The sequence below is a fragment of the Gymnodraco acuticeps genome, unplaced genomic scaffold (genome assembly GCF_902827175.1).
Source record: "Gymnodraco acuticeps unplaced genomic scaffold, fGymAcu1.1, whole genome shotgun sequence".
NCBI classification, from domain to species: Eukaryota; Metazoa; Chordata; class Actinopteri; order Perciformes; family Bathydraconidae; genus Gymnodraco; species Gymnodraco acuticeps.
In genome coordinates, this window is record NW_022991481.1 from 1 (window position 1) to 20,101 (window position 20,101).

A 20,101-nucleotide genomic window follows, 5' to 3' on the forward strand; every position below is an offset into this window, starting at 1 on the left:
GGATATGGAATACATACTCAAATGGCTTGCCATAGTCTGTCCGTCTGACCGTCTGTCCGTCTGACTGTCTGTCTGTGTTAACGTGCCCCTCTCTCTGTCTCTCAGGAGAAGAGGATCTCCAGCCTGGACGCAGCTAACTCTCGTCTGATGGCGGCGCTGACGCAGCTGAAGGAGCGTTACGCGGTGACATCACAGAGGAACGGCCTGTCTCCTAGCAACACGTCGTCTCTGCAGATCACCGAGAACGGAGAGTTCCGGAACTCCGGAAACTGCTGAGCTGCGCTCTGATTGGCTCTGACTGCAGGCAGGGGGCGGGACCTACCCATTGACCCGTCAATCAACTGACTTTTAACCTGGCCCCGCCCCCGTCGCTAGGTTACCCCCCACTTTCTGTTTTTTGGTTTTGCATGTTTCCCTTTTGAACATCTTAGAAATTCTGACATCATATCCTGTTTCCTTTTGCCACTTCCTGTGAAGAGCCAGAACAACCAACCAAACTGCACGTCAACCCCACCTGTACATGGCTCTGTTGGAGAACCCACCTGTACATGGCTCTGTTGGAGAACCCACCTGTACATGGCTCTGGTTTTGGAGAACCCACCTGTACATGGCTCTGGTTTTGGAGAACCCACCTGTACATGGCTCTGTTGGAGAACCCACCTGTACATGGCTCTGTTGGAGAACCCACCTGTACATGGCTCTGGTTTTGGAGAACCCACCTGTACATGGCTCTGGTTTTGGAGAACCCACCTGTACATGGCTCTGGTTTTGGAGAACCCACCTGTACATGGCTCTGTTGGAGAACCCACCTGTACATGGCTCTGTTGGAGAACCCACCTGTACATGGCTCTGTTGGAGAACCCACCTGTACATGGCTCTGTTGGAGAACCCACCTGTACATGGCTCTGTTGGAGAACCCACCTGTACATGGCTCTGGTTTTGGAGAACCCACCTGTACATGGCTCTGGTTTTGGAGAACCCACCTGTACATGGCTCTGTTGGAGAACCCACCTGTACATGGCTCTGTTGGAGAACCCACCTGTACATGGCTCTGTTGGAGAACCCACCTGTACATGGCTCTGTTGGAGAACCCACCTGTACATGGCTCTGTTGGAGAACCCACCTGTACATGGCTCTGGTTTTGGAGAACCCACCTGTACATGGCTCTGGTTTTGGAGAACCCACCTGTACATGGCTCTGTTGGAGAACCCACCTGTACATGGCTCTGGTTTTGGAGAACCCACCTGTACATGGCTCTGGTTTTGGAGAACCCACCTGTACATGGCTCTGGTTTTGGAGAACCCACCTGTACATGGCTCTGTTGGAGAACCCACCTGTACATGGCTCTGGTTTTGGAGAACCCACCTGTACATGGCTCTGTTGGAGAACCCACCTGTACATGGCTCTGTTGGAGAACCCACCTGTACATGGCTCTGGTTTTGGAGAACCCACCTGTACATGGCTCTGGTTTTGGAGAACCCACCTGTACATGGCTCTGTTGGAGAACCCACCTGTACATGGCTCTGGTTTTGGAGAACCCACCTGTACATGGCTCTGTTGGAGAACCCACCTGTACATGGCTCTGGTTTTGGAGAACCCACCTGTACATGGCTCTGGTTTTGGAGAACCCACCTGTACATGGCTCTGGTTTTGGAGAACGCACCTGCTCTGTAGCTTCGGTCCACCTGTGGTAACTGTCTGTAAACGGCTCTGTATTTAAATAGCGACACATCGACAGTTTGAATATATTCATATTTTCTATGATTAGATTTTGTCTAGAGGAACAGTCTGATACCCGGTCAGGGCCAGGTTAGCCTAGTTTAGCACAAAGACTGGAAGCAGGGGGGAAGCTGTTAGCCTGTTAGCCTAGCTTAAAGTGAGGGCAGCTCTGGGCTTCCATTGGTCAGTTTGTGTTTCAGAGAATGTACTGATGTAAACATAAGATTGTATTGTAAAACAGTAAAATCTTTAAATTGTGATTAATAGTTTGTGAACACACATCTCTACTGGTCTCTCCTACTCTCTACTGGTCTCTCCTGCTCTCTAATGGTCTCTACTGCTCTCTGCTGCTCTCTAATGGTCTCTACTGGTCTCTACTGCTCTCTAATGGTCTCTACTGCTCTCTGCTGGTCTCTCCTGCTCTCTACTGGTCTCTGCTGGTCTCTACTGGTTTCTGCTGCTCTCTCCTGCTCTCTGCTGCTCTCTACTGTGCTTCTGTCTCTGTTCTTGTTATTTATGAGTATTTATAAAGAGATGCTACAATAAACGATGACACTATCAAACTGTTGTCATGGTGATGTACCAGGTTTTATTTATCAGATCACAGCAGGTGTAAACAGGAAGTGATGTCACTCGGTCCAGTAATCGTAGTTCCAGCCCAGGAACCAACCGGTGAAGGTCGGCGGTTCAAATCCCTGTTTCAGCGTCACAGTGGGGGTGCGAGGGTCTCGGTCAGCTGGATCGCTGTCCAGGTACTTCACAGCTAAACAGAGAGTTAGCCGTTAGCTGTTAGCATTAAGAACCATCTGACAGCTGCACAGAGAGTTAGCCGTTAGCTGTAAGCATTATGAACCACCTGACAGCTGCACAGAGAGTTAGCTGTTAGCTGTAAGCATTATGAACCACCTGACAGCTGCACAGAGAGTTAGCTGTTAGCATTATGAACCACCTGACAGCTGCACAGAGAGTTAGCTGTAAGCATTATGAACCACCTGACAGCTGCACAGAGAGTTAGCTGTTAGCATTATGAACCACCTGACAGCTGCACAGAGAGTTAGCTGTTAGCATTATGAACCACCTGACAGCTGCACAGAGAGTTAGCTGTTAGCATTATGAACCACCTGACAGCTGCACAGAGAGTTAGCTGTTAGCATTATGAACCACCTGACAGCTGCACATAGAGTTAGCTGTTAGCTGTAAGCATTATGAACCACCTGACAGCTGCACAGAGAGTTAGCTGTTAGCATTATGAACCACCTGACAGCTGCACAGAGTTAGCTGTTAGCTGTTAGCATTATGAACCACCTGACAGCTGCACATAGAGTTAGCTGTTAGCATTATGAACCACCTGACAGCTGCACAGAGAGTTAGCTGTTAGCATTATGAACCACCTGACAGCTGCACAGAGAGTTAGCTGTTAGCATTATGAACCACCTGACAGCTGCACAGAGAGTTAGCTGTTAGCTGTAAGCATTATGAACCACCTGACAGCTGCACAGAGAGTTAGCTGTTAGCATTATGAACCACCTGACAGCTGCACAGAGTTAGCTGTTAGCGGTTAGCATTATGAACCACCTGACAGCTGCACAGAGTTAGCTGTTAGCGGTTAGCATTATGAACCACCTGACAGCTGCACAGAGTTAGCTGTTAGCTGTTAGCATTATGAACCACCTGACAGCTGCACAGAGAGTTAGCTGTTAGCTGTTAGCATTATGAACCACCTGACAGCTGCACAGAGAGTTAGCTGTTAGCGGTTAGCATTATGAACCACCAGAGAGTTAGCTGTTAGCATTATGAACCACCTGATAGCTGCACAGAGAGTTAGCTGTTAGCGGTTAGCATTATGAACCACCTGACAGCTGCACAGAGTTAGCTGTTAGCGGTTAGCATTATGAACCACCTGACAGCTGCACAGAGAGTTAGCTGTTAGCTGTTAGCATTATGAACCACCTGACAGCTGCACAGAGAGTTAGCTGTTAGCGGTTAGCATTATGAACCACCTGACAGCTGCACAGAGAGTTAGCTGTTAGCATTATGAACCACCTGACAGCTGCACAGAGAGTTAGCTGTAAGCATTATGAACCACCTGACAGCTGCACAGAGAGTTAGCTGTTAGCATTATGAACCACCTGACAGCTGCACAGAGAGTTAGTTGTAAGCATTATGAACCACCTGACAGCTGCACAGAGAGTTAGCTGTTAGCATTATGAACCACCTGACAGCTGCACAGAGAGTTAGCTGTTAGCATTATGAACCACCTGACAGCTGCACAGAGAGTTAGCTGTTAGCATTATGAACCACCTGACAGCTGCACAGAGAGTTAGTTGTAAGCATTATGAACCACCTGACAGCTGCACAGAGAGTTAGCTGTTAGCATTATGAACCACCTGACAGCTGCACATAGAGTTAGCTGTTAGCATTATGAACCACCTGACAGCTGCACAGAGAGTTAGCTGTAAGCATTATGAACCACCTGACAGCTGCACAGAGAGTTAGCTGTTAGCATTATGAACCACCTGACAGCTGCACAGAGAGTTAGCTGTTAGCATTATGAACCACCTGACAGCTGCACAGAGAGTTAGCTGTTAGCATTATGAACCACCTGACAGCTGCACAGAGAGTTAGCTGTTAGCGGTTAGCATTATGAACCACCTGACAGCTGCACATAGAGTTAGCTGTTAGCTGTTGAGTATGAAATAAATCAATATATATGTGCATTGAAGCAGAGGCCGTTTCTCAATCTCGAGGATTCTGGCTTCCAAGCCAATATTTCAAGGATGCTACGTCATCGAGTGCCACCGCATCTATCTCCAGCATACTTGGAATGCCACCGAGGCCGCGTCCTTGGTTTGGGGGACATTTCGAGGCTTATTGCTTATTATACATCCATGGGCTGCACATGGGCAGACTCCGCATCCTTAAAATCCCCACAATGCTTTGCGCACGGACCAATTTAAAAAAACTCTTGCGGAGAATGGCTGAACCCAGCGCCATATAGATAGAACCGACGCAGCCGTGTTGGTAAATATGTGACTTTGTTAAATGTGTTTGTTTTCACCAAAAATGTGTTCCGTGAAAGTAAAGCAAGTTCATAATTAGATAGACATCGTGAGGTATTTATTTTCGGTACAGTTTATGTTGAAACCGAGAGAGAGAGTGGCACTCTTGTTAGTCTGTTCCATTCTTCTCTGTTTTCCGAAGCCGTGGCTTGGAAGCATACTTGCTTCGTTTCTGAACGAAGTGACTTGGAAGTACGCGACTGCCAAGCCAGCATCCTCGCGATTGAGAAACACCCAGTGTTAGAATAATTATTGTTTGTAGCCTGTAGCATGTAGCTAATAGTATTTTGTGAATGTGAATATAAGGAGAATGACGCGTGGAGTTACACACTAAACACACCGTCTTTAACTTTACCTGGCTGGAGTGAGATTTTGATATCATGGGTTTAATTACACATATGCGCACTAAATGACTGCTATCGTGTCAGCAGCGGGACCTTAGCATATATATACATGATCTACAAATACACAATATTGGACACAGACTATAAAGTACGGTGGCCCTGAAGTGCAAGACACCACAGCATTTCAGAAAACACCACAGCATTTCACATTGGACGGAAAGGGTATTCCTTTAGGGAGAACACTTCTTGTTTGTGATTGGACAGAGCCAGCCAGAGAATCACTGCTGTGATTGGTTGTTTTTGCTGCCAGTCAATAAATGACGCTTCGTGATTGGTCAACACCCGACAGCGAAATATGCCCCAACACATCAGCCGTTAGCACACACTCAGAGCTCACAGCTCCTCATATCTGTTCAGAAACTAGACAAAAGTTAAACATGTACAAACCACAGACTGTCTGTGTCATGGCGAATACAGTTGCTGCTTTATTTATGTCTGTATGACGTTGTTGTGAGTGTGGACGGAGCAGCAACAGGTTAGTTTAGCCTGATGGATCCGATTCCATTCAGAAAACACGCATTTTAAAAGCTTTTCACCTGCCGTCTTATCTGCAGCGTTAATTCATGGTTTTTACTAACCGGTATCAGTATGTAGTTACTTCGGCATCACTTTGAAACGTGTATTACAATTAAATCACGGTCAAATATGTTCATTTTGTTGTAGTTGGTATCTCCCATAGGATTTACATGGAGATACGCCCCGCCCCCTCTCAGCGCGTCTTGTTTGATTGACAGGAGCAAACACAGCTGACTGCCGTGGTGAAACTCGAGCGATTAGAGCGATGCGAATATTGGGTGGTCTACCATAGTATTTACATGGAGATAAGCCCCTTAAAAACCATGAATTAATAAAGCATTAATTCTGTGTTTACTCCTGTCATGCCGTATCTCCATGTAAATCCTATCGGAATCGGATCGATCAGGTTAAACTAACCTGTAGCTGCTCCGTCCACACTCACAACAACGTCATACAGACATAAATAAAGCAGCGACTGTATTTGCCATGACATAGACAGTCTGTGTTTTGTATATGTTTAACTTGTATATGTCCAGTTTCTGAACAGATATGAGGAGCTGTGAGCTCTGAGTGTGTGCTAACAGCTAACGGCTGATGTGTTGGGCCAATCACGAAGCGTCATTTCTTGACTGGCAGCAAAAACAACCAATCACAGCAGTGCTTCTATGGCTGGCTCTGTCCAATCACAAACAAGAAGTGTTCTCCCTAAGGAATACCCTTTCCGTCCAATGTGAAATGCTGTGGTGTTTTCTAAAATGCTGCGGCGTTTTGTGAAATGCTGTGGTGTTTTGTGAAATGCTGTAGTGTTTTGTGAAATGCTGTGGCGTTTTGTGAAATGCTGTAGTGTTTTGTGAAATGCTGTAGTGTTTTGTGAAATGCTGTGGCGTTTTGTGAAATGCTGTAGTGTTTTGTGAAATGCTGCGGCGTTTTGTGAAATGCTGTAGTGTTTTGTGAAATGCTGTGGCGTTTTGTGAAATGCTGCGGCGTTTTGTGAAATGCTGTGGCGTTTTGTGAAATGCTGCGGCGTTTTGTGAAATGCTGTAGTGTTTTGTGAAATGCTGTGGCGTTTTGTGAAATGCTGTAGTGTTTTGTGAAATGCTGTGGCGTTTTGTGAAATGCTGTAGTGTTTTGTGAAATGCTGTGGCGTTTTGTGAAATGCTGTAGTGTTTTGTGAAATGCTGCGGCGTTTTGTGAAATGCTGTGGCGTTTTGTGAAATGCTGCGGCGTTTTGTGAAATGCTGTAGTGTTTGTGAAATGCTGTGGCGTTTTGTGAAATGCTGTAGTGTTTTGTGAAATGCTGCGGCGTTTTGTGAAATGCTGTAGTGTTTTGTGAAATGCTGTGGCGTTTTGTGAAATGCTGTAGTGTTTTGTGAAATGCTGTAGTGTTTTGTGAAATGCTGCGGCGTTTTGTGAAATGCTGTAGTGTTTTGTGAAATGCTGTGGCGTTTTGTGAAATGCTGCGGCGTTTTGTGAAATGCTGTAGTGTTTTGTGAAATGCTGTGGCGTTTTGTGAAATGCTGCGGCGTTTTGTGAAATGCTGTAGGGTTTTGTGAAATGCTGTGGCGTTTTGTGAAATGCTGCGGCGTTTTGTGAAATGCTGTAGTGTTTTGTGAAATGCTGTGGCGTTTTGTGAAATGCTGCGGCGTTTTGTGAAATGCTGTAGTGTTTTGTGAAATGCTGTGGCGTTTTGTGAAATGCTGTAGTGTTTTGTGAAATGCTGTAGTGTTTTGTGAAATGCTGTAGTGTTTTGTGAAATGCTGTGGCGTTTTTGTGAAATGCTGTAGTGTTTTGTGAAATGCTGTGGCGTTTTGAATGAAATGCTGTAGTGTTTTGTGAATGCTGTGGGTGTTTTTGTGAAATGCTGCGGCGTTTTGTGAAATGCTGTGGCGTTTTGTGAAATGCTAGCGGCGTTTTGTGAAATGCTGTAGTGTTTTGTGAAATGCTGTGGCGTTTTGTGAAATGCTGTAGGTGTTTTGTGAAATGCTGCGGCGTTTTGGTGAAATGCGCGGCGTTTTGTGAAATGCTAGGGTTTTGTGAAATGCGGTGCGTTTTGTGAAATGCTGCGGCGTTTTGTGAAATGCTGTAGTGTTTTGTGAAATGCTGTGGCGTTTTGGTGAAATGCTGCGGCGTTTTGTGAAATGCTGTAGTGTTTTGTGAAATGCTGTGCGTTTTGTGAAATGCTGCCGGCGTTTTGTGAAATGCTGTAGGGTTTTGTGAAATGCTGTAGGCGTTTTGTGAAATGCTGCGGCGTTTTGTGAAATGCTGTAGTTTTGTGAAATGCTGTGGCGTTTTGTGAAATGCTGCGGCGTTTTGTGAAATGCTGTAGTGTTTTGTGAAATGCTGTGGCGTTTTGTGAAATGCTGCGGCGTTTTGTGAAATGCTGTAGTGTTTTGTGAAATGCTGTGGCGTTTTGTGAAATGCTGTGGCGTTTTGTGAAATGCTGCGGCGTTTTGTGAAATGCTGTAGTGTTTTGTGAAATGCTGTGGCGTTTTGTGAAATGCTGTAGTGTTTTGTGAAATGCTGTAGTGTTTTGTGAAATGCTGTAGTGTTTTGTGAAATGCTGTGGCGTTTTGTGAAATGCTGTAGTGTTTTGTGAAATGCTGTGGCGTTTTGTGAAATGCTGTAGTGTTTTGTGAAATGCTGCGGCGTTTTGTGAAATGCTGTAGTGTTTTGTGAAATGCTGTAGTGTTTTGTGAAATGCTGTGGCGTTTTGTGAAATGCTGTAGTGTTTAGTGAAATGCTGTGGCGTTTTGTGAAATGCTGTAGTGTTTTGTGAAATGCTGTAGTGTTTTGTGAAATGCTGTAGTGTTTTGTGAAATGCTGTGGCGTTTTGTGAAATGCTGCGGCGTTTTGTGAAATGCTGTAGTGTTTTGTGAAATGCTGTAGTGTTTTGTGAAATGCTGCGGCGTTTTGTGAAATGCTGCGGCGTTTTGTGAAATGCTGTAGTGTTTTGTGAAATGCTGTGGCGTTTTGTGAAATGCTGTAGTGTTTTGTGAAATGCTGCGGCGTTTTGTGAAATGCTGTAGTGTTTTGTGAAATGCTGTGGCGTTTTGTGAAATGCTGTAGTGTTTTGTGAAATGCTGTGGCGTTTTGTGAAATGCTGTGGCGTTTTGTGAAATGCTGTAGTGTTTTGTGAAATGCTGTAGTGTTTTGTGAAATGCTGTGGCGTTTTGTGAAATGCTGTAGTGTTTTGTGAAATGCTGTGGCGTTTTCTAAAATGTTGCGGCGTTTTGTGAAATGCTGCGGCGTTTTGTGAAATGCTGCGGCGTTTTGTGAAATGCTGCGGCGTTTTGTGAAATGCTGCGGCGTTTTGTGAAATGCTGTAGTGTTTGTGAAATGCTGTGGCGTTTTGTGAAATGCTGTGGCGTTTTGTGAAATGCTGTAGTGTTTTGTGAAATGCTGTAGTGTTTTGTGAAATGCTGTGGCGTTTTGTGAAATGCTGCGGCGTTTTGTGAAATGCTGTAGTGTTTTGTGAAATGCTGCGGCGTTTTGTGAAATGCTGTAGTGTTTTCTGAAATGCTGCGGCGTTTTGTGAAATGCTGTAGTGTTTTCTGAAATGCTGTAGCGTTTTGTGAAATGCTGTTGTGTCTTGCACTTCAGGGCCACCGTAATAAAGGGCACAACGTTTCATTCACTATTGAAAGTCAAACACATGTTTGTTTCCACTGTTTTATTGTGTGCCTGTCGCGATAAGCAATTCATTGACTTATCGTACGATAAATAAAAATGAACTCGATAACTTTCCATTGACATGAGGATGTGACTAGCAGTTTGAAAGGATGTACTTGAATTATTATTATATATTATCATTATGTCAGTGCTCTAAAATGATCTAACGGTGCCGACAATATTATCGTTTATCTCAATAATTTCCGGGAAAATGTATCCAACAAAATTAATTATACACACACACACACACACACACACACACACACACACACACACACACACACACACACACACACACACACACACACACACACACACACACACACACACACACACACACACACACACACTATTTTGGCCAAGTAGAACAATAAGCAGCAGACTTTAATTTGTTATCATTTCTGCTGGATCTCAGATCTGCGCAATAGGGGTCGGATTGACCAACCGGCTCCCACCGCTCTGCTCTCTGTTAACGTTGTTAAGAGTGGTGGGGGCGGGGAGGGAGCGGGTCGACAGCTTGAGCAGCTGTCAACTCAACATTGTAAATAACGCCAGATGCGTGAGAGTTGAAGAATAGTATGAGAAATATCGTGAAAGACGAGCCGAGGCTACGTCATCAGAGGACTACAGAGGAAGTCCCGCCCCCTTTGACGCCAGCCAATCGATGATGACTAAATACGAGAATGAACGTATATAACCAGATGTTTAATAGAGAAACGGCCCTTTTTTCATCGTACAGATTTGAGACACAGCTAGCTGCGCTAAGTGGACTGTGTAACAATGAAGTAGAAAAAGACCTCGGCTGAGTACTTCTGCAAACTTATTGTATCACTTTATTAATAACTGCTGTTTACCTGACGAGAAGCTTCCTGGATTATTTTCAGCTACTCTAACTCAAAGTATTCACACGCAACAATAGGGAGTTAGCTCTTAGCTGTTAGCATCATTCAGTCGTTAACTTCCAGTCTCACCTGAATCCGCCGCCTCAATCTTCTCCTCCTCACGAGCCTCGTTACCGATCCACACGAACACCTGAAGAGGAGACAGGTGAGGAGACAGTAGGTGAGGAGACAGGAGGTGAGGAACCAGTAGGTGAGGAGACAGGAGGTGAGGAACCAGTAGGTGAGGAGACAGGAGGTGAGGAGACAGTAGGGGAGGAGACAGTAGGTGAGGAGACAGTAGGTGAGGAGACAGGAGGTGAGGAACCAGGAGGTGAGGAACCAGTAGGTGAGGAGACAGGAGGTGAGGAACCAGTAGGTGAGGAGACAGGAGGTGAGGAGACAGTAGGGGAGGAGACAGTAGGTGAGGAGACAGTAGGTGAGGAGACAGGAGGTGAGGAACCAGGAGGTGAGGAACCAGTAGGTGAGGAGACATGAGGTGAGGAGACAGGAGGTGAGGAACCAGTGGGTGAGGATGCAGGAGGTGAGGAACCAGTAGGTGAGGAGACAGGAGGTGAGGAGACAGTAGGGGAGGAGACAGTAGGTGAGGAGACAGTAGGTGAGGAGACAGGAGGTGAGGAACCAGTAGGTGAGAAGACAGGAGGTGAGGAGACAGGAGGTAAGGAACCAGTAGGTGAGGAGACAGGAGGTGAGGAACCAGTAGGTGAGGAGACAGGAGGTGAGGAACCAGTAGGTGAGGAGACAGGAGGTGAGGAGACAGGAGGTGAGGAACCAGGAGATGAGGAGACAGGAGGTGAGGAACCAGTAGGTGAGGAGACAGGAGGTAAGGAAACAGGTGAGGATACAGGAGGTGAAGAGACAGTAGGTGAGGAGACAGGAGGTGAGGAGACAGGAGGTGAGGAGACAGGTGAGAATACAGGAGGTGAGGAGACAGGTGCGGATACAGGAGGCGAGGAACCAGTAGGTGAGGAGACAGTAGGTGAGGAGACAGGAGGTGAGGAACCAGTAGGTGAGGAGACAGTAGGTGAGGAACCAGGAGGTGAGGAGACAGGTGAGGAGCCAGGAGGTGAGGAAACAGGTGAGGATACAGGAGGTGAGGAGACAGTAGGTGAGGAGACAGGAGTTGAGAATACAGGAGGTGAGGAGACAGGTGCGGATACAGGAGGTGAGGAACCAGTAGGTGAGGAAACAGGAGGTGAGGAGACAGGAGGTAAGGAGACAGGAGGTGAGGAGACAGGAGGTGAGGAACCAGGAGGTGAGGAACCAGTAGGTGAGGAGACAGGAGGTGAGGAGACATGAGGTGAGGAACCAGTGGGTGAGGATGCAGGAGGTGAGGAACCAGTAGGGGAGGAGACAGTAGGTGAGGAGACAGGAGGTGAGGAACCAGTAGGTGAGAAGACAGGAGGTGAGGAGACAGGAGGTGAGGAACCAGTAGGTGAGGAGACAGGAGGTGAGGAACCAGTAGGTGAGGAGACAGGAGGTGAGGAACCAGTAGGTGAGGAGACAGGAGGTGAGGAGACAGGAGGTAAGGAGACAGGAGGTGAGGAGACAGGAGGTGAGGAACCAGGAGGTGAGGAACCAGTAGGTGAGGAGACATGAGGTGAGGAGACAGGAGGTGAGGAACCAGTGGGTGAGGATGCAGGAGGTGAGGAACCAGTAGGTGAGGAGACAGGAGGTGAGGAGACAGTAGGGGAGGAGACAGTAGGTGAGGAGACAGGAGGTGAGGAACCAGTAGGTGAGAAGACAGGAGGTGAGGAACCAGTAGGTGAGAAGACAGGAGGTGAGGAGACAGGAGGTGAGGAACCAGTAGGTGAGGAGACAGGAGGTGAGGAACCAGTAGGTGAGGAGACAGGAGGTGAGGAACCAGTAGGTGAGGAGACAGGAGGTGAGGAGACAGGAGGTGAGGAACCAGGAGATGAGGAGACAGGAGGTGAGGAACCAGTATGAGGAGACAGGAGGTAAGGAAACAGGTGAGGATACAGGAGGTGAAGAGACAGTAGGAGGTGAGGAACCAGTAGGTGAGGAGACAGGAGGTGAGGAAACAGGTGAGGAGCCAGGAGGTGAGGAAACAGGTGAGGATACAGGAGGTGAGGAGACAGTAGGTGAGGAGACAGGAGTTGAGAATACAGGAGGTGAGGAGACAGGTGCGGATACAGGAGGTGAGGAACCAGTAGGTGAGGAAACAGGAGGTGAGGAGACAGGAGGTAAGGAGACAGGAGGTGAGGAGACAGGAGGTGAGGAAATGGAGGTGGGACATGTAACCATGGTGACTCACCTGGTCCCAGGTATCCAAGATCATGACATCATCAGGAGCGAGGTCATCCTGCGTCAGCTCACCTGGAACCTCCTCCATCTACACACACACACACACACACACACACACACACACACACACACACACACACACACACACACACACACACACACACACACACACCCACCGTATGTGGTAAGTTGCCAAAGTGCTTTGTTCTGAACGTTCATCAGTATTATAATCAAAGAGAGAAATATGAACGTTAGTTTTTACTGAAATGATCAAATAAAGTCAACATCTCACAGTCTTTACTGAGCTGTGGGGTTTGTTCAACTTTTAAAAGATGTTTGAATGGTGATATACACAGAGATAGATGTTAAGGACTAACGTTTATAATAAATACATCTGTATTGATTTAAGATCTTTCCATCAATCATACGTATTGGGATCATTTGTATTAATGTGGACCGGAGGGAGAGGGTGACGAGCAGAAGCTTCACTTTCCTTTTTTATTTCAGTTCCAGCTTTGGTCCTGAAGAATCTGTTTCTCTGTTGTCCACGTTCATAAAGCATAAAGCAACAGCATCAGAGCACAGAGTCTCTAGATGAGTTTACAGTAGTGTTAATTCTGTCAGCTATTTTTTTATTTAGTTTTAGTCTTAGTCCTGTGTTAAACTTTTTAGTTTTAGTCATATTTAGTCACCTTCATCCTCTTTTTATTTCGTCAAGTTTTAGTCTTATTTTAGTCAAAGAAAACTGTTGAGTCTTTTTTAGTCATCAGATTATAACATTTCAGTCAAACTAGTCAAAACCAATAATTTGTCATTTTAGTATATATAAATAAATAACATTATATCTTGTCCTTATTTGATGAAACTCAGGTTGAATGATTAAGCAGCTTTGTAGAGAGGATCTGGTTTGTGGTGTTTGTACCAGCTGTGTTTTGGCCACATTGCTTCCCTTCTGATGAAACAATGCATTCGCTTTTTTTCTCCGCCTCATTGTAGCGAAAATGGGCCGAAATATCACATTGTTTCTTTCTCCCAAGCAGTGGTGGCTTTAGACTTTTTCGTTGTCAGTCATTTTGACGGACAGGATCGTAACATTTCCGTCATAATCCATTATTACCCGTCGAGTCTGTACACAAGTCGTCACTCACTCGCACTAACGGGGGGGATGGGGTATTCGGTTAATGCGACCACTGCTCCCAAGCCCTGTTGGTGCCATTTTATTTTCTGTTGAATAAGGTTAGTTAGACCGTGAGTTAGACCCGAGTCTTCCTGACAGTTCACAGTGTGCCGCTGCCCAGCCGCAGCACAGACACGCAGCTGCTGCCCAGCCGCAGCACAGACACGCAGCTGCTGCCCCAGCCGCAGCACAGACACGCAGCCGCTGCCCAGCCGCAGCACAGACACACAGCCGCTGCCCAGCCGCAGCACGGACACACAGCCGCTGCCCAGCCGCAGCACGGACACACAGCCGCTGCCCAGCCGCAGCACAGACACGCAGCCGCTGCCCAGCCGCAGCACAGACACACAGCCGCTGCCCAGCCGCAGCACAGACACACAGCTGCTGCCCAGCCGCAGCACCGGAAATGGAACTGCTGGGAGAAAAACTGACTATCAGAGATATAACGTTATCTTTGATAATATTTCGTCTCCTCATTTTTCGTCAACGAAACCTCTTTTGAGTGTATCGCCTTTTCTCTGGCTGGTTCATCACAGCTACAGGTTGTCCTCATATACCGCCCCCCCAAAGCCTCCGCCATCTTCATGTTTGAGTTCGCTGAGCTGCTCACCTGTGTCTGCTCCAGGTCTCCATCCACATTACTGCTTGGTGACTTTAACATCCATGTCGACTCTAGTACATGCACCTTTGCCTCTGAATTTCTCACACTACTCGACTGCTTCAACATCACACAGCACGTCCAAGGTCCCACCCACACCAAAGGTCACACGCTGGACCTAGTGTGCTCTATAGGCACCCCTCCCTCCCATCTCCAGTGCCTGGACCTAGCTGTTGCGGACCATCTTGCCATACTCTTTACTGTTCCTGTCCCCCTGCCCACTCAGCGTGCAAAACGCACCATCACATTCAGAAACACAAAATCACTGAGTGCACCAGCCCTGACCAGCACGATAGCAGCCCACCTAGCCTCCATTCCCCTTACCACCACTGTGGATGGCCTGGTTGCTCGCTACAACTCAGCTCTATCCCTCAGCCTTGACTTTCTAGCCCCCCTCAAAACCCGGACTGTCTCCTTCACCCGTTCGGCCCCTTGGTTCACCACTGAACTCCGCGCCCTGAAGGCTTCTGGTCGTCGGCTAGAGAGACTCAAAACAAGAACTGACCTCGCCGTCCACCGCGAAGCATACCAGGACCATGTAAAGGTCTACAAAGAAGCCCTCTCCCTGACTAGGTCTTCCTACTACTCCACCCTCATTGGCATCCGACAATCCCAACCGATAATGCTGTTCTCAACCATAAACCGGCTTCTCCGCCCCCTTGATCCCCCCCATCCCCCAGGTGCTCTTGATCTCTGCTCGAAGTTTCTGGATTTCTTCCAGGCAAAAGTTGATTCCATCCACCAGCAGCTTCTGGTGCCTGGCCCCCCACCTACTTTAACCGCACCCCAGCCACAAGGTATTACTCGTCCACCTAGGTGTTGCCTCTCCACCTTCTCCCCAGTGGATGTCATCCAAATTACCAAGCTGGTTACTAAGGCCAAGACATCGACCTGCTCTCTTGACCCCATGCCCACAGCCTTGGTCAAGGCAGCTCTATCCACCATCTGCCCCATCATTGTTGACATTGTGAACTTGTCCCTGTCTTCTGGCACAGTCCCACCCTGCCTCAAAACTGCCTCAGTCTCTCCAATCCTGAAGAAGCCTGGCTTGGACCCGGAGGACCTCAACAACCACCGGCCGATCTCAAACCTCGCATTCGTGAGCAAGATCCTGGAAAGAGCAGTTGCCGCACAACTGCAACACCACATGTCACTGCATGAGCTCTACGAACCCCTCCAGTCTGGCTTCAGACCATATCACAGTACTGAGACTGCCCTCATCAAAATCACAAACGACCTCCTCATCGCATCTGATTCTGGCCTCATCAGCATTCTCATCCTCCTGGACCTCTCAGCAGCCTTCGATACCATATCCAATTCCATCCTCCTCAGCCGCCTGTCTGACTACCTTGGCCTCAGTGACACAGCTCTTGCCTGGTTCGAGTCCTACCTGTCTAACAGGAAAAACGTTGTCACCAGCAGTGACTGCAGCTCCCCTTCCACCCCAGTCAACCAAGGTGTACCTCAAGGCTCTGTGCTTGGACCCCTCCTATTCAATATCTACATGCTCCCACTTGGTCAAATCATCCGTCAACATGGTCTCAGCTTTCACTCTTATGCTGATGACACACAGCACTATCTCTCCACCAAACCGTCCACTCAGCTCCCCCTCAATCCCTTGTCAACTGCCTACAGGACATAAAAAACTGGATGTCATCAAACCTGCTCAAAATCAACAGCAATAAAACAGAGCTCATGATTGTGGCTCCCAAGACGCAGCTCCAGAAGGTTGGAGACCTGCTTCTCTCCATTGACGGCTGCTCTATCTCCCCGTCCACTGAAGTCCGCAACCTGGGAGTCATCCTGGACACCACCCTCTCTTTCCAGGCGCATGTCAAAGCTGTCACCAAATCCGCCTTCTACCACCTAAAAAACATTGCCAGAATCCGGCCTTCTCTCTCTGACTCTGTGGCAGAAACCCTGGTACACGCCTTCATCACATCCCGTCTGGACTACTGCAATGGAGTCCTGTCCGGGGTTCCCAGCAAAACCCTGGATAGGCTCCAATACGTCCAGAACTCTGCCGCCAGGCTTCTCACCCACACCAAGCCATGGCACCATATCACCCCCACCCTCATCCACCTACATTGGCTGCCGGTCAAGTCCCGGATTCAATACAAAACACTCATCCTCACGTACAAGTCCCTCCATATCCTCTCCCCCCAGTACTTATCGGACCTCCTCCATCCCTACACCCCTTCTCGGAGTCTGCGGTCCTCAGACACGGGCCTGCTCTCTATCCCCCGCTCTCGCCTCCGAACTTTTGGTGACAAGGCATTCAGTGTTACGGCCCCCACCCTCTGGAATGCACTTCCTGCCGAGATCCGTAATGCTGCCTCCCTGGACATCTTCAAATTATCACTAAAAACACACCTGTTCACCCTGGCCTTCGGGCCCTAGCCCTTTTCTGGTCCCCTGGCTTCCTTTATTTATTTATTTGGTTTGCCCGTTGATTGTCTGTTTGTTTTGTTTGTCCACCATGTACAGCGACCTTGGGTCCCTTGAAAGGCGCTATATAAATATCATTTATTATTATTATTATTATTATTATTAAAGACAGATTTTGGCATAGATTTTATTTAGTAAACTACATTTTCGTCTCGTCACTTTTCGTCAACGATATTGCATGATGATTTCGTTACAGTTATTGTTTACTGCCGTCGGTGCCGTCTCGTTTTCGTCATGGAAAAAAAGGTCGTTGACGAACATATTTCGTCATAGTTTTAGTCAACAAAATGAACACTAGTTTACAGTAGTCCCTCGTTCTTATTAAACATCCATGTTGTAGTTCGCTGTATAGAAAACTGTAGTTTCCCCACAGCAGCAGACGCACAAAATGACGTCCGCTGGCGCATCATAAACACGTCGGATAGTGAAAGTGCAGTCGATTCTCTAAAGTACCGCAGTCTCTTCTCCTAAGTCCTTTTGAATTCTCCTATCCACTATCCCTTAACCCCGTGACCTTTCACTCAGAGGTCAAGGAATAGGAGATAGGGTTAGAAATTAGGAGCTGATTTTTGACAGAGAGACATACAGAGAGACAGACAGACAGACAGAGAGACAGACTGACAGACAGACAGAGAGACAGACAGACGGACAGAGAGACAGACAGAGAGACAGACAGACAGACAGGCAGACAGACAGGCAGAGAGACAGACAGAGAGACAGACAGAGAGACAGACAGACGGACAGAGACACAGACAGACAGACAGACAGACAGACAGAGAGACAGACAGACAGACAGACAGACAGACAGAGAGACAGACAGACAGACGGACAGAGAGACAGACAGAGAGACAGACAGACGGACAGACAGACAGAGAGACAGACAGACAGACAGACTGACAGGGAGACAGACAGACAGACAGAGAGACAGACAGAGAGACAGACAGACGGACAGAGAGACAGACAGACGGACAGAGAGACAGACAGAGAGACAGACAGACAGACAGACAGACAGGTACCTGGTAGTTTCCGGTCTTGTTGGAGCAGGCGAACAGACGGGGGGGGTGAGCCTCCATATTGTTCTTCAGGCGGGGGGTGCAACAGTATTCCTCCTGACCCCCCAACGCTTCCCAGAATGCATCTGTAACACAGACCCTGTTCAGAGGACTTCTTCATGGAGCAAACAGAAACCCCCATCCTGGTAGACCCCACACACAACAGCACAACAACACAACACAGACTATAACACCACTTGTTGTTAAATACCAACTATGTGCAATATCTCACCTGTCTCCCCCCCCTCCCTCAGAGGGTCAGGGGTAACCTGCATGATCACAGCCAGTTGCTCCGCCCCCTTTTCCTCAGTGAAGGTGCTTCTTCCCCCCCCCCACACCCAGCATCCAGAGGGGGAGACCAGCAGGAAGACATCACTGGAGTTCAGCTGGGAGGAGGAGGACTGCACCTGGGGGGAGACACCTGTGAGTGGGGGTAATTGGGGGTTTCTCTCATTAACTGGGGGGTTTCTCTCATTAACTGGGGGGTTTCTCTCATTAACTGGGGGTTTCTCTCATTAACTGGGGGGTTTCTCTCATTAACTGGGGGGTTTCTCTCATTCACTGGGGGTTTCTCTCATTAACTGGTGTTGTGAGTTTTCATAGTATGTTTAATACTTAAAACGAAAGTTAGTTATAATCAAATATAATCAATTATATTCTTGTATAACCCACAATGAAAATGCTTCATATTTTAGGTTTTTCTATAGTTACAGTATAAACAAAACAAAGTGGTTTGTTTAGGTTGAGTGTGTAAGGTCTATGATTTATGGGTGTCTCTGATAAGAGAGTAGGCCGTTTTCTCCCTCTCCTCTGGCAGCAGTTCACAGGGAGGGGGGCTCCAGGCTTAAGGAGAAACACAGAGGCCTCAAAAAAGGGTCAAGTCCTTTTTACACTAACATAGGAAGGTGTGTCTTATGCCATAAGATATGGAACATGTCGGGTCATGTCCAGCCTTGTACATTAGAGGCCATGCCCAGTTTTCCACAAATTGGGTGTAGAGGAGGAGTTTGTTTTTTTGGGGTTTCGTTCCGGTTTTTTGAGCATAAAGAGACTGGTTTTTTGAGAGAGCGCGAGAGAGAGGGGGGGAAACCCCTGGTAGACTCTCTCCCGGTAGGCTTTGTGCTTCAGAGCTGGATTAATAGCTCTCGGTAATGTTCTCTCAAACTTGGTAAATATCTCTTGAATTTGTTGGTTGAAAGGCTGAGTGAATTTGGTTGAAATGCTGAGTGAATTTCTTTGAATGCTGAGTGAATTTCTTGGTTGGAATGCTGAGTGGAATGATTTGATGGGAGACGTGGTTGTGAGATGTGGTTGTGATTAGGAACCGCCACCGTGAGGATCTTCCTCCGAAATACCTGCGGGAGATAGGTATGTGTTTGTGGATGTTAGTACCCGCCATGTGTGTCGGATAGGAGTGTGGTTGCGATTAGTAACCGCCACCGTGAGGATCTTCCTCCGAAATACCTGCGGGAGATAGGTGTGTGTTTTTGAATGTTAGTACCCGCCATCTGTGTCGGAAAAAGTGTATGAAACTGATGTGAATTGATTTGGTGAATGAAAAGTTGAATGCGCTTTTTATGGTCACCGGTCTTTTTACGAGGAAATACCTCTAAATTCTATCGGGAGATTTTAAAATGTCACAACTGAATTGGGCAGTTGAAATTAAAACATTTTGGTAATAAATGTAAGACTGTGAATTAAAGTTTCATATTTGAACATGATCACAGCACCATTTTTTTAGTATGATTATAATGTTGTAAAGAGAGAAGGTAAAAACCCTGTATTAGTTTGGACCTATTTCTCTTCAAATAAACTGATCCCACCTTTTGGACTGGGACAACTTCAAAGACACCTGTGCTCTCCTCTCCTGCTTAAAAGGTAAGATTGCACCCTGCCACTCACACTTAGGTAGGAGCACACTCCATTTACTGATATCAAAATCCTTCGGGATCCCTTAAACAGATTAAAAAAGAGTTGTCTGAATTGAAACAGCAGTTAATTGAACCTGGTTCTTCGGGGGGTTAGGAAGAGGTGAGATCTTGCTGACGTTGGTGGATCTGAGCCAAGCAGCAAACTTACATAGACTCAATAACTTCGGTCAGGTCAATTAGTAGGTCAGAGTAATTTACCGGAATAAATTATCAGGACCTCTCCGACTCTAAACACTGGGGGGTTTCTCTCATTAACTGGGGGTTTCTCTCACTAACCGGGGGGTTTTATCATTAACTGGGGGTT

The 20,101-nt window shown here is 47.2% G+C and overlaps 3 protein-coding genes across 7 annotated transcripts; 2 read left to right on the forward strand and 1 right to left on the reverse strand.

Annotated features, from left to right (window-relative positions):
* Nucleotides 1-100: 100 nt before the first annotated feature.
* LOC117533084 (ras GTPase-activating protein nGAP-like) lies at nucleotides 101-2,282 on the forward strand (the record flags this gene model as incomplete). Its single annotated transcript, XM_034196715.1, is given in 1 exon segment — nucleotides 101-2,282. A coding segment is annotated over 1 exon segment (176 nt), but the record flags the coding sequence as incomplete, so codon positions are not given.
* On the forward strand, nucleotides 307-2,282 carry LOC117533083 (cysteine-rich PAK1 inhibitor-like). Of its 5 annotated transcripts, none has more exons than XM_034196710.1 (2): nucleotides 307-1,371; nucleotides 1,428-2,282. In XM_034196710.1, the coding sequence occupies exons 1-2, from the start codon at nucleotides 577-579 to the stop codon at nucleotides 1,692-1,694; spliced, it is 1,062 nt and encodes a 353-aa protein (XP_034052601.1). In that variant the 5' UTR covers nucleotides 307-576; the 3' UTR covers nucleotides 1,695-2,282. The 5 variants fall into 5 exon arrangements, with proteins under 5 accessions (XP_034052601.1, XP_034052604.1, XP_034052603.1 ...); XM_034196713.1 differs by having other exon boundaries at nucleotides 307-1,017; nucleotides 1,130-2,282; XM_034196712.1 differs by having other exon boundaries at nucleotides 307-666; nucleotides 757-2,282.
* Nucleotides 2,281-18,273, reverse strand: LOC117533082 (gelsolin-like; the record flags this gene model as incomplete). Its single annotated transcript, XM_034196709.1, is given in 5 exon segments — nucleotides 2,281-2,482; nucleotides 10,339-10,399; nucleotides 12,542-12,619; nucleotides 17,831-17,952; nucleotides 18,099-18,273. Coding segments are annotated over 5 exon segments (570 nt in total), but the record flags the coding sequence as incomplete, so codon positions are not given.
* Nucleotides 18,274-20,101: the final 1,828 nt, after the last annotated feature.